Source organism: Anabas testudineus, chromosome 18, assembly GCF_900324465.2.
Source record: "Anabas testudineus chromosome 18, fAnaTes1.2, whole genome shotgun sequence".
Lineage (NCBI taxonomy): Eukaryota > Metazoa > Chordata > Actinopteri > Anabantiformes > Anabantidae > Anabas > Anabas testudineus.
In genome coordinates this window covers 27421120-27433228 of record NC_046627.1, presented here as the reverse complement: position 1 = coordinate 27433228, position 12109 = coordinate 27421120, and the positions used below count along the sequence as shown (strand labels likewise).

The following is a 12109-nucleotide window of genomic DNA, read 5'->3' as shown; positions in this document are numbered from 1 at the left end:
TGGGCGGTGGGGGAAACAGGAAAACTGTCAATATACATGGAAAAACTGTCAACTTTGGCAAGTGTAGATTTTGTGCCGACAAGGAGGAGTTTTGCTGTTTAATTTCAAGAAGTTTAAGGTTAACCAGAGTTTAATATCAGCTAAACAGTTGATAAGGGCGATGGGAGGGAGTGTTGAATTTGGCTTGCTGGAGAGGTAGAGCTGGGTGTCATCAGCGTAGCAATGGAACTGTATATTGTACTTGCGAAAGATAGTGCCTAGGGCAGGGGTGGCCAACCCTGGTCCTCAAGAGCCTCAGCCCTGCTTGTTTTCCAACTATTTCTGCCCTACCCTCTGCTGATTACATGGATCAGGTGTGTTCAGCCAATCAGAAGCAGGAAATGCAGAGATAGTTGGAAAACAAGCAGGGCTGAGGCTCTTGAGGACCAGGGTTGGCCACCCCTGGCCTAGGGTAAGAAGGTAGGCAAGGAAGAGTATGGGCCCCAGGACAAAGCCCTGGGGCACACCGGTAGCAACAGGGGTTGGCTGGGAGGTAAAAGATTTAAGGCGAACAAACTGAGTGCGGCCTGAGAGATAAGAATGAAACCAGTCGAGGGGGGTGGAAGTGATCCCAATGGAGGCTAGTCGATTGAGGAGAATTGTATGGGAGATAGTGTTGAAGGCCGCACTCAGATCAAAGAGGATGAGGATTGAAAGTAGACCAGAGTCAGCAGCAACAAGGAGATCATTGGTGATTTTTATGAGCGCAGTTTCTGTACTGTGGCACGGAAGAAAACCAGACTGGAAAGGGTCATAGAGAGAATTTCTGGTTAGGTGAGAGTGAAGTTGAAAAGCAACTATTCTTTCTAGAATTTTGGCAAGAAATGGTAAGTTGGAGACAGACCTTCATCCTTTCTTTTGTTTTACCCTTAAAACTGCACTTATGAATGTTTTTGCCTCTATGTCACCAGTCTCTTACCGCTCAATTTAAACCTACTGTGTAGAGTCTGTCATGTGAAAGTGACTTCTCTCAGTGATTCAACGATGGGGAACATTGCTTTGTTTTGTGTTACTGCTGAAGTGTCATATTTATTTACAAGCTCCTACGTTATAACTATATACTGATTTGTGATTTGCTCATGAAAATATCCAATATACAGATTTGTCATACAAGGCAATTTACATTACACATTTCATGGTATAAAATAGTGTGTCCAGACACACAATGATACCTGTGTAAGAGAACTCCCTTCCTACATCCTTTCACTAATAGCGTCTGGTTCACTGTTACAAACTTATAATTCAGAGAGAATCTGAGTGTGGCTGCAGACTCGGAGCCACACCCGCTTGTTTTAAGGGAAGTGAACTCTGTGAAGCCACTGTACATCTACTTCTCTGTGCAGGCAAGAGTGTTTCCACCACCCGGCAGCATGAGAGTCCTCGTCCTGTTCATGTGTCTGTCAGCGGGCTGCCTCGCTCTCAGACCACATCCATGCAGTAAGTACTTAACACAGACGATGAAGTAAACTGTAGTAAATCTAATTTTTCTCAGTGATTCCTTCAGTCTCAGCAGCTCACTTTGTGACTACTGATGGCGCAGTTCTCTTTTTGTTTCAGTGGTTATTAACATGGAGTGACTTAAGTTGCCACTTTAGTATAAATGTGGTGTAAATGCTCCGGTTAGTTTAAAACCAACACTTTGATTCAAACAGGAGCCCCACCACTGCTGACAGGAGGCCTTTCTGTGGTAAGTCCTAAACAGTATTGACAAGCAACTATGATATTTGAAATGTGTTATTTGGCAATTTCCTGGATTATTATTATTCCTTAAAGTGGCCTAATTCAGAGCAATTTGATCAAAGCCAAACTACTAAGCAGTGTAATGTTGATTATCATAATCTATAATGTGTTTTTATATCAAAGTCCACACAAAGTGGGAACCTCACAGTGTTCGGCAAGTACGTCTATGACGCACTGGGAAAGCGTATCCGCCTCAGAGAGTTTGTACATCACAACAACAAGACCTTCCACCTCGATGTCCTCCTACTCTACAGAGAGGTAATAAAAGCTCATAGTGATTGTATTACAAACATTACAAATGTCACGGATGACTCAATGACGTCGTCTTGTTCTGCAGCGAGTTTTGTACAAGATCAACTACAGAAACCACACATGCACCAAGAAGCCTCTGAAGGCGGACTTCCACCCACTGGCCATCCCCAAGACGGCCTCCCTGCTGGGACAGGTTGTGTTGGGCAGCTCCTCTGGACCTGGAGAGGGACTCCTGGTCAATACCTGGGCCGGAGAGGTGCACACAAAGAACAGTTCAGGTACAGTAAGAGGAAACGAGAGATGTGCAGAGTCATGTGGTGTGCTGTGACACATGACTTTCTCTGCTCACTGTGGAATATTTTAGGCTCACAAACCTGCTTGTCTGGTTGTGCTGCCTCTGTTAACTCATGATTCACTTCTGTTTTGATCAGCAAAGTACATAAGCACCGTCACTGAGTTTGGATGTATTCCTGTCAGCACTCTGTTTCACACCAAGAGAGGATGGTGGGTGACCAGGTGAGTTCAAAAGCCTTTGAAAAGTTGATTTCAACAATCACATTCCACTGAGACAACACCGGAGGATCACTACGGTGCTTTTTTTGTCTGGTTTCATCATGTGTTCTGTTTTCATCTTCAGCTTCTTTAACAACGTCATCGGAATCACAGACCCCAACCAGCTCAACCCTCCATGTTTCTGCAAGGACGCACAGCTGGAGGAAGACGATGGAGAGGATCCAGAAACCTTTTTCAGCCTGTTTGAAAACCCAGAGCCAGATTCAGAAATGTAGTTCACTGTCTCGATGGCTAACGTACATGAGCGTTTGGAGCAGTAGCATTTGTGAGTGAACTGAATAAAACTCATTCCATTATTCAAGCAACGGGAAGTATTAGTCGTGCATTCACTATCTCTTTATCTGTCAGAAATGTCTCATTTTACTTCTATCAGTATACAATCAAAGAGTGAATGTCCAATTTTTATATTTGCAAGATAATAAAATCAGTTTCATTGCATCTTTTTCACTTCATTTGCAAAGAACCGGTAAAGACAGAGAAAAAAGGAAAATAATATGCAGAGATTCACAACAGTGTTGGAGCTTCTGCAGCGAGCAGCTGTGAGGCTGTAGCTACAGGAATAATTCAGTGAACATGCTGAAATGCTTATAGTAAGTGCTAACATTTGCATTATGCAAATTAACTAGCATTAACGCAAACATACAAATACACAAATGTCAGATACTGAATTATTTAATCAAAGCACAACACTCATGATACACTATTGTTTTGTGGGACATAACTTATTACATATTATAACAAGCAGGGGAAATAAATTTAATCTGGAAGTTGTCCGAGAACATCTTCTCAGTCCGGCCCCTTCCACTGCCTACACAGTGAGCCTCTTCAGGTCAGCTGAGAAGTAAAACCACATAGCTCAGCTTCCAGATAGCTGCGCCTGGATGACTGAGACTCTTCATAGACATATTCCTAACATTTACAAATGTGTTAGTGACCTTGGAAAGCATCCATGCCTGGATGTGTTCCGTTTCCCTTACTCCTCTATAGTTGCATGCAACATATATGTTTCTTGCCATTTACATTTATATTTTGTCATCTGGTAGATGCTTTCACAATGAAAATACTAAATTGAAGCTGATGCCGTAGAAAATGTGCGATGAGACAGTGGTGGAGGGAGAAGAGGGCTGGGGCACAGCTTTTGTAGTCTGAAGGGGCTCTGCCACTGTCAGGAGGGCAGGTTCTGTACAGTAACCACTCGTATAGACAGGCTGGTTTGCAGACAGATCTGAAATTCTCCACAAGGGAGGGATCAACAGCGTGCTTCTCATACAGTAACATGTTTAAATGATTTGGGTAATGTACAAGTCCTTTGTGCATTTGCAGGGTGTATTGTCTGCTGCTGTGTTGTCAATTGATATTCTTTACAGACACGTGTGCAGTCTTCTGGCCACTAGATGGCAGTGGATACCAAGTAATGATTTTTTTTCCTCACTTCACACTCCAGCAACCAAATTATAGACAATGAGTATGGAGATTGTCTGAATGACTTTTATTTATACACCTGTATCTGGCCTAAATTCAATGTCTTGGAGGTCTCACATATATAGATCAACAACAATGCATGACTGAATGAGAATAAGAGCCAGGTTCAGTTTTTACAATCACATTCAGTAACCTCCTCCTTAAACATTCCGACTGGTCTGATGTAGAAAGTTACTTTACAATAAGGCGAGGAGTCACTTGGTAACAGTAGTAACACACTCCTCTTAGCTCCCCAACTTCCTGTACCCCTACATCTGCTTTCATGACCCCCGGCTGCTGTGCCTCAGTCTCTAGCCACAGCAGCCTGGCATCAGGGTCCTCATCGGAGAACTGAAGCAGAGACCCTGAGCTCCGCAACACCTCCAGACACTGCTTCAGCACCAGGCTGGCTTTGCCCTTCCCTTCCTTTGACCTCAATAAGGCGTCCGTGGTGCCCTTATCGATGATCAGGTCCACACTACTAGAGCCATAGTGCTGGAGAAGCTGTGTGCAGTCCAGCTCTACAAACCTAAGCTGAGATGAAGGGTTATGAGGCTGAATGGCTTTGGCTTGGGCTTGTTCCTGCATTAGTCGCACAGCTACCGGGGAAATGTCTGCACAAGTGACCTGGACGGGAAGCAGAGAGTGTCTGTAAATAGACGGCCCCAAAGCAGAAGTGCCACAGCCCATATCCAGAACCCGGAGCAAAGCATCTGAATGAGAGTTGGTCTGTAAGAGAGGCATAACGAAGTCCCGGACACTATCGAAGCCGAAGAACCACTCAAAGTGCTTGAAGGTTGGTGACCCACTGCTGCTCTCAGTATAGAAACGGTCCCAGGCTGCCTTCTTATCCATGTTTCCAATCAGTTCAGCTGGAACAAACACAGAGACATGCTATTATCTGACGGTGGCTGATGAACATTAGCAATAAAGAATCAGTGCAGATCTGTGATATGGCGAGAAAAAGTCAAACGTTGTAACATGTTTGAAGTTATATTCTCAGGTCAGGACCCAGAGAGGACCTGACCTGAGAGCAGCCTGACAGCAGCCTGCTGCTGACTGACCTGGATCAGCTGTGTTTAGCGAATCTGGAGCTTTAAGTGGAAGGATAGGTGGAAAACAAGCAGGACTGTGGCTCTAACATGACTATAATCTCTAGTGTAACATAACTCACACTGGTCGTGTAACTATAATGACAATAAACTCTAGAGAAGTGCTGCTTAACTGATACGACGAATAATACGAATAAATGAATAAAGGTCAGGTTATCTGTCGTTTGTCAACAGTAAAGTTACACAAACCAGCGCAAACTGCAGTTGACTTTAAGCAAAACGCGCACTTCCTAAAGAAATGACAGTAAACCATGTTTATCGTTGTACCTGTTAACTCAGTGTAGATGCTAGCTTAGCTAGCTCAGTTAGCTCATGTGGCTACAGGGGCAGTGATATGTTAGCTTGACCCCGGTCTTAACGCTGACACAGAAACATGCCAATTGATACAGGCCAGCCAACTACACCAAACTCCATTGTTTTTAAACGTACTTGTAAAAGAAGAGTGATGTCGCACACAAGCTGCGACTATTCGCCTGCCAGACAACGTCAAAGACTTTAAAAACGGAGCCATTTTCCCTCAGCGAGTCTCCCTGTGTCGTCCCCTTGTTCGACGAGAACACCCACTCTGCACATGTTTCCTAGTTCTCCAAAGAGCCTCTCGCCATCTAGTCCATGCTCTCGTCAAATGCTGAAGAGACAACATCTGCTAACTTTACGATCTTTGATTGGGAGGCGTTGTGTGCGCAGGTGCGTTTAACCTAGAGGTGGATTCAACTCATCACCTCCTGCTGTACTAAGTGTTGTTTTGAGTGAGAACATCACTTCCTGAAGATAAATCAAGTGGCAGATTAGAAATCAGGCTGAGCAGATAATTGTTAATGTAATTGTTTGTTGCAGCCCTAAGATTAAAAAAGGACACGAGTAACAAGATGTAAATCCCTTTAATAAAACTCAATGAAACGCAGTGTAACAAAGGAAAAGAATCCAACATAAAGCAAGTAGATAACATTTACAACCACAAAAAAAACCTGTACAACTCTAAATGCCTGGAGTCACTTCTATTTTTCCAAAGATTTTTTTTTTTTTAATTAACCATTTTGTGATGACTGAGGGGGGAACTTGGGAATTTGGGGCAAAAAGGGTAAAGGAGGGATGTAATGTGATTTCATGTTTTATTATCTTTTTTTTTTTTTTTTTTTTTCAAATACAAGAGTGTAACGTCATACACAGATGTATGCTTCATCAACGTGGCTGCTGAAGTTATTTTCTTTAAACCCGCTGCTGTAGCGCACAGCAGGAGGAGGATGGGGTGGGCTGGGCATGTGGGGCTGTGGCCAGGAGTGTTATTTGTACAAGATGTCGTAATGGCCAGGTCTATAGAGGAGGAAGATGCGTGGGTCTCCGCCTTCAGGGAAGACGTGGTGATTGACAGTTCCTCCCTCTCCTCTATCCATGTACTCCACCAGTATGGACACGTCCAGGGCCTGGGCTAAGGCGATGATGTGAATGTGGTCGCTTTCTTTAGACATTGGCTCTACCTCCTTGGACGAAAAATTAAACACGAGCACAGATGGTGTAAGTTTGTTTTCACGGTAAAATGTAAATGGTTACACAGTTTAATCATACGATGTTGATTCTATGCTGTTAAGAAGCTGTTTAAAGTTCTCCACAGTATAAATGATAGAATCTACCTGCTGACAGAACTCCTTGACAGAGCGTCCTCCCTCTATGAAGTGCTGAAAGAAGCTATACTCTCGCTGCAGGTAGCCTGAAGTGAGCAGCCGCAAGTACACGACCACATAGTCTGACACGTTCTGGTCATTGAAGGAGTTCAGCAGTTCCTGCAGGCTCGGCTGCTTCTCACACAGTTCGATCAGGTCCATGAACTTGGAAAAAAGTCATTATTTACATCATTAGACTGATATGCGTATGTCCAGCTCGCCAGCTTACGTTCCAACTGGCTAAAACCGCTGTGTGCTCAAGCTGACCAAATACAATAGAAAATAGACTTTTTATTTTACTACTTTCAATAATGGTCAGAATAAGCCATCAACGATGCAATTATTGAAATTAGTCAAAATAATAATCTACTTCAGCAGCAAGACTTAAACAGAAAACTCACAGTGTTGTGAAAGTCCTCAATGGTGAACTCAGTGAAGCCTTCATTAACCAGGTCCAGTTTACTTTTAGCTGCAACTGCTTTAAACCTGACAAAAAGAAAAAAAACTCATACTTAATAACTCTTTGAATATTGCAGCTGTTTTTAAATCCTTAAAATCTTCAGAAAGAAGTGCAGAGATAATATACATACATGAGGTACTAGTAAAGTAAATGTATCAACTCGACACCTGGTGCAGCCAGGAGCAGCTTGGATAACCAAGCCAAAACAATTTCAACAGTCCCAAGATGACAAGTGGGAACTTGAGGCTAGAGACCAACAGCTCCTGCAGGCCAAACTGTGAACACTGTGACACTCACTTCTGAAGTTCTTTGCTGTCATCTAGCAGGGACTCGAGATGTGCGAAACCAAAGGCTCTGTAGAAACAGTTCCCGTCTGGTCGTGTCTTACGAATGTACGAGTATTTTTTGTAAAGGTCCTGCAAAAAAATGTATTCAATATTATTTTTCAAAAAAAAAATACATTTGACTAAACAGCCACAGACGGTTTTGCTTTGTTACTGTAAAGGGTAATGTCTCCTGATGTGGGTGCAGTAACCTGAGTGCAGGTGGTGTGGTTTGACTGACCTTGATCTTGAGCTGATAAACTGTGTCATCCTCAGCATACTCCCTCTGCAGCACCGACAGGTCCTGCCTGTCCGACACTAAAGGATTACTGTTGGCGATCTAGACCCCCACAAAAAAGAAATTTTAAATAAATGAGTGTACTGTAAGCAAGATAACACGGGGGTTTATGATTTGTGTTAACAGATTAAGGTCAATGCTGTGGATTACTGGGAAGGCTTTACTCAACATTTCTAATTAGCATTTTCATGAAACAAAGATCACCAGGTCATGAATGAAAAAAAAACTAATAGTTAAATAAAGGATCTCAAAGGGAACAATAAAAAGCATCTTGTATTGTAGTCAGCACAAAGACGTGATGTGTTCAACAGCGTCCATACATCAGCTGAGTTCCTGGATGTTTAACAGCTAAGAATTCCTGAAGCTGTGTGAAAACTCGTTGATCCCGCTACTCTGAGGAAGAATAATGGCATCATCTTTGTTGTTGCCGCCTTTCAAATGAAACATTACCATTAATAATAAAAACTAATTTCTCACCTCCTGCTGAATTCTGTCCTGTTGAGCAATAATAGCCTCATCATATGCAAGGCAGTTCACTCCTGTAAGAGAAAAGATGACAAATATTAAGGGTTCTGGAGAAGATGATCAAAATGGACACCAACAGGCCAAGATGACTGCAGAGCCTGTGCAAGGACAGTGTTTACATGGCACATGAAAGCAGGACTGTAGTGAAATTAAAGGTGTAATGTACACAACACAAACCTTTTGACAGTTCAAGATTCAAGATTCAAAACACTTTATTAATCCCAGAGGGAAATTGTTTTGCCTCATTACCATTGTTCTCAAAACAGACAGAAAGAAAAGGAACCACAACCAGGAAAGATCCAACACCAACATAAATACACACACATAAAAACACTATAACATCAATACCGAAAAACTCAATATATATACAGAATATGTAAAATAGATAAATGAAATTGGGTCAAGTTCCATCAATAACAAGCACTATTTTACAAACTACTTCAGTTCATGTTGCACGCACTTCAAGTGCAAATCTATTTTTTGCACACAATAATCTGCATTATTTTGGCTATAATCCAGAGGGAAAAAACTATGTGTGTGTGATCCTTTATCTGATTAATAATACTGATTACTGCACTTATTTGAGTTAGTTAGGTTCATGCTATTATTGGCTGAGTGGGATGCTTATAAGTTTAACCTGTGCTCTCAGTGATTTTGGACAAATCCCATTGGTTTATCTCTGTCTACCAGTTGAGATAACTTAGTGTCTACACTTGCTGAATGTTCAACATTATCACCGCTGCTAACGTAAGTTGTTTCAGTAGGATTAGGTAGCATTAGCTGCTCAGAGATATAACGTTATCACAACACTGCAGCCCTTCTTCATGTTGCCGTTACAGTTGTTTACTTAGTGTAGCTCAACCACTCTCAAAGGTTTGGTGAAAATGCCACTAGCACTAAAAGGACTGATTTGAACAAACTTAAACTTTGCAAACCAAAAGTATAGTAAAGTTCAAATATCCAGAATCCCATCTCTCTGCAGAGATACATTGTACAACTCAGGACCAGTATTCTTCCTTGAAAACCGACGTAGAACCACAAACAAAAGCTGTATTTCAAGCAGGTACACCACAGACAATTCTAGAGATGGAACGTATCTCTGAGGTCACCATGTTTTGAAGAACCAGGAATAGAAGAACCATGCCTGTTCTTTCTCCTCCTGTCCCTCAGCCTACAGCCAAGAAACAGGGGTATGAGTTCAAGTTGTTCGTCACGCTGCTGAACATGAGACTTCTAACAAAGTGTCATGTTCTCAAGGACCAAAACCAGGACGAATGGGTCACGCACATCAAGCCTAGAGAACCAGACAATGGAGGGGGTTACTATCACATAAGGCTACTACCCATATGCTAAGAGCACCAAAGAAGTTGAAGGACCTCAAGATGTTTCATGATAGATGCCTTCTTGAGTCTCTTATAGCCAAGTGTGATTCAGGTGTGAAGGCAGCCATTGTCCAGTCTCTGCAAGACCGCATAAACAAATTGTCGGCTCAGCTTGAAAAGAAGACGGAGAAGGATTGCAAGTAGATGGAAAAACCCACACATACAAAAACGTCTGTTGGCAGGGCAGACAGGGCCAGTTGTTATACACTGTAACAGTCCTGATGCTTACACAGATGAGTTAAAAGGTGGTGTACCATGTGGCTGTCTACAGCACACATATTACCATGTCTATGACATCAATTGTGCTGGTGTGCCGACAGTGGTCAGCTGGTTATTCACCGAGTCAGTAAAGAAAAACTCAGACACCCCATGTCCCATGGATAGAAAAAGCAGTAAGATTCTTCCCCCTCCTCATTTCTAGTCTCAACAAAAAATAGATATCATACAAATATATACAATTTAATATATGAATATATTACACAGGACATAGTACACATTCCAAATTACACAGATTCAACAATAACATAGCACACACATGCCAGAAACTTATCCTTTGAGACCATCACTCTTTGACTACAGACTATTACATCAAATGCCTAATTTTACTCACCAGCATTGCAGGGAAAAAATGAATATTACTGGAAATCAGATTCTCCTCTGTCAAGAAGACAATGATTCAATAAACTAATTTCTTAATACACCCCAGAAAAAAATCTTTATCATGTACTGAAAACCTCAACATTTCAGGAGATAAGTGGTGTTTTCATTAATGCCTTGCCTGTCAACTGATATTATTTGTTTTCAGTTTAGACTCTTCATATCTCACTCTATACACACATTCATTGACACTTATTAAAATGCAGTACCGTACTCCTATTATTTACTCAGAATGGAGCACGGGGTGGGGAGCTGACTGTTTCATTTGTCTGTTCCCATGTTATACTTTGTTTTGTTAAAATCTTTCTTAATTTGCAGATCTATGCGAATAACCTTCATGGTGATATTGACGTTAAATTAGACATGTTATGTAAAATAATGGGTTTCATTTTAAACAGGTCGCTGTTGTAAACAAAAACCGTACATGCAGAGCAGCATTTACTTACAAGGAGTTATTCAAGTACTTTAAAATTTGAAATGCACTATAGTACTTGAATCATTTTGAATGTAGAGGTGGCAATAACTAATAACATTTGTTATTAGTTATTGCCACCTCTACATTCAAAATGGTTGTAAATCTAGTGCAAATACATTTTAACATGCTATGGTCAATTTTATCATATAAAATGTAATTTCCCAACAACAAAACTGTGGCCAGTGAAAATGCTGAGTGGGTAGTAGTTTTAAAAAACCACTAGCCACAGTGGCCGGTGAGCAAAAAAGATAATGTCAAGCTTTAGATAAAGCCTGGTGAACGAATAACTAGTACAGTAATGATGCTGAAACAGAAACTACTAAATTGACTGTATGTATGAGTAACATATAAGTAAATTGGTAAATTCATCTGTTCTTTTCTTTTATAATGCGACTTATTGACATAGGTGAGTTTTGCCTGGTTTCTGAAACCACTGCAGTCAGTAAATAAAAAAGGTGAAAGGGTTAAGCTATTAAATGTCTAATAGAGCCATGACAATAACGCATTAATCTATACAGCTACACCTCTACTTTTTTTATTTTATTTTTGCATCAGCTCTCAACACAGGCAACAACAGACGCATTCGGCACAAAGTCAGAAATGAATATGAAAAGTTAATGTACAACCCCGGCTAGCGTCAGTCTGCTAAACTTAACTAGCTCGACCTGTGCGAAAACAAAACAAATTCTAGTCACGACGAATTAGGTCATTTTAGTATCCTAAAAGGTGGTGTCCTGACTTTAATATTAGACACATCCTTTCAGCATTCTTTTAAGTAAAAAACCCCGGGACTGTCACTTGTTGTTGCTGTGTCCGTAACTAAACAAGCTATTATTTCTTTGTGTTGCAACGGCAGCTAGCTAACGTTAGCCAACAAGCTGTGGCCTCTGTCTGCCTCTCATCGCTTCATGTTAGAAACCGTTATCAAGGCGATGGAATCGGCGGAAACACGGACAGGACACTCATATGGAAGTGGACTGCACTTGCATGAGGAATGGCCGCGCTGTTTATTGCATATTTTGTTTTGTAACTGGTTCTCTCACCCTCCATCTCTCCCTGTGATGATTCCTGCTGCTCCTCCGCCATCTTAGCTGTCGCGATCTGTTTCCTCGTTCTGCATGACGTCATGTATTACATACTTCCGGCTGCAG

The 12109-nt window shown here is 41.6% G+C and overlaps 3 protein-coding genes across 5 annotated transcripts; 1 reads left to right on the top strand and 2 right to left on the bottom strand.

Annotated features, from left to right (window-relative positions):
* The first annotated feature begins 1327 nt into the window (after window positions 1-1327).
* On the top strand, window positions 1328-2909 carry LOC113157157 (ependymin-like). Its single transcript, XM_026352463.1, has 6 exons — window positions 1328-1476; window positions 1692-1726; window positions 1903-2037; window positions 2117-2309; window positions 2463-2547; window positions 2669-2909. Exons 1-6 carry the CDS (start codon window positions 1410-1412, stop codon window positions 2817-2819), a joined length of 666 nt encoding a protein of 221 aa, XP_026208248.1. The 5' UTR covers window positions 1328-1409; the 3' UTR covers window positions 2820-2909.
* Window positions 2910-4070: 1161 nt separating this feature from the next.
* On the bottom strand, window positions 4071-6000 carry cskmt (citrate synthase lysine methyltransferase). Of its 3 annotated transcripts, none has more exons than XM_026353178.1 (2): window positions 5607-6000; window positions 4071-4937 (listed from the first exon to the last, which is right to left on the bottom strand). In XM_026353178.1, the coding sequence occupies exons 1-2, from the start codon at window positions 5686-5688 to the stop codon at window positions 4258-4260; spliced, it is 762 nt and encodes a 253-aa protein (XP_026208963.1). In that variant the 5' UTR covers window positions 5689-6000; the 3' UTR covers window positions 4071-4257. The 3 variants fall into 3 exon arrangements, with proteins under 3 accessions (XP_026208963.1, XP_026208965.1, XP_026208964.1); XM_026353180.1 differs by lacking the exon at window positions 5607-6000 and adding an exon at window positions 5445-5587; XM_026353179.1 differs by lacking the exon at window positions 5607-6000 and adding an exon at window positions 5130-5196.
* A 42-nt stretch (window positions 6001-6042) lies between these two features.
* Window positions 6043-12086, bottom strand: LOC113157601 (ubiquitin thioesterase OTUB1). Its single transcript, XM_026353177.1, has 7 exons — window positions 12002-12086; window positions 8397-8458; window positions 7863-7961; window positions 7596-7714; window positions 7240-7324; window positions 6809-7003; window positions 6043-6658 (listed from the first exon to the last, which is right to left on the bottom strand). The coding sequence occupies exons 1-7, from the start codon at window positions 12084-12086 to the stop codon at window positions 6461-6463; spliced, it is 843 nt and encodes a 280-aa protein (XP_026208962.1). The 3' UTR covers window positions 6043-6460.
* Between the last annotated feature and the right edge of the window lie 23 nt (window positions 12087-12109).

What these genes read in the sequence shown, in the direction of transcription:
- LOC113157601 (XM_026353177.1), bottom strand. Translation starts at nt 12,086, where the DNA reads ATGACGTCATGCAGAACGAGGAAACAGATCGCGACAGCTAAGATGGCG. An exon ending in AGGACAGAATTCAGCAGGAG is followed by an intron (nt 7,962 to 8,396) that starts GTGAGAAATTAG and finishes GTGGGGGTCTAG; the next exon opens with ATCGCCAACAGTAATCCTTT. An exon ending in TTGAGGACTTTCACAACACT is followed by an intron (nt 7,004 to 7,239) that starts GTGAGTTTTCTG and finishes CTTTTTTCCAAG; the next exon opens with TTCATGGACCTGATCGAACT.
- LOC113157157 (XM_026352463.1), top strand. Translation starts at nt 1,410, where the DNA reads ATGAGAGTCCTCGTCCTGTTCATGTGTCTGTCAGCGGGCTGCCTCGCT. An exon ending in TGACAGGAGGCCTTTCTGTG is followed by an intron (nt 1,727 to 1,902) that starts GTAAGTCCTAAA and finishes TTTATATCAAAG; the next exon opens with TCCACACAAAGTGGGAACCT. An exon ending in AGAGGATGGTGGGTGACCAG is followed by an intron (nt 2,548 to 2,668) that starts GTGAGTTCAAAA and finishes TTTCATCTTCAG; the next exon opens with CTTCTTTAACAACGTCATCG.
- cskmt (XM_026353178.1), bottom strand. Translation starts at nt 5,688, where the DNA reads ATGGCTCCGTTTTTAAAGTCTTTGACGTTGTCTGGCAGGCGAATAGTC. An exon ending in ACATCACTCTTCTTTTACAA is followed by an intron (nt 4,938 to 5,606) that starts GTACGTTTAAAA and finishes TGTTTGTTCCAG; the next exon opens with CTGAACTGATTGGAAACATG.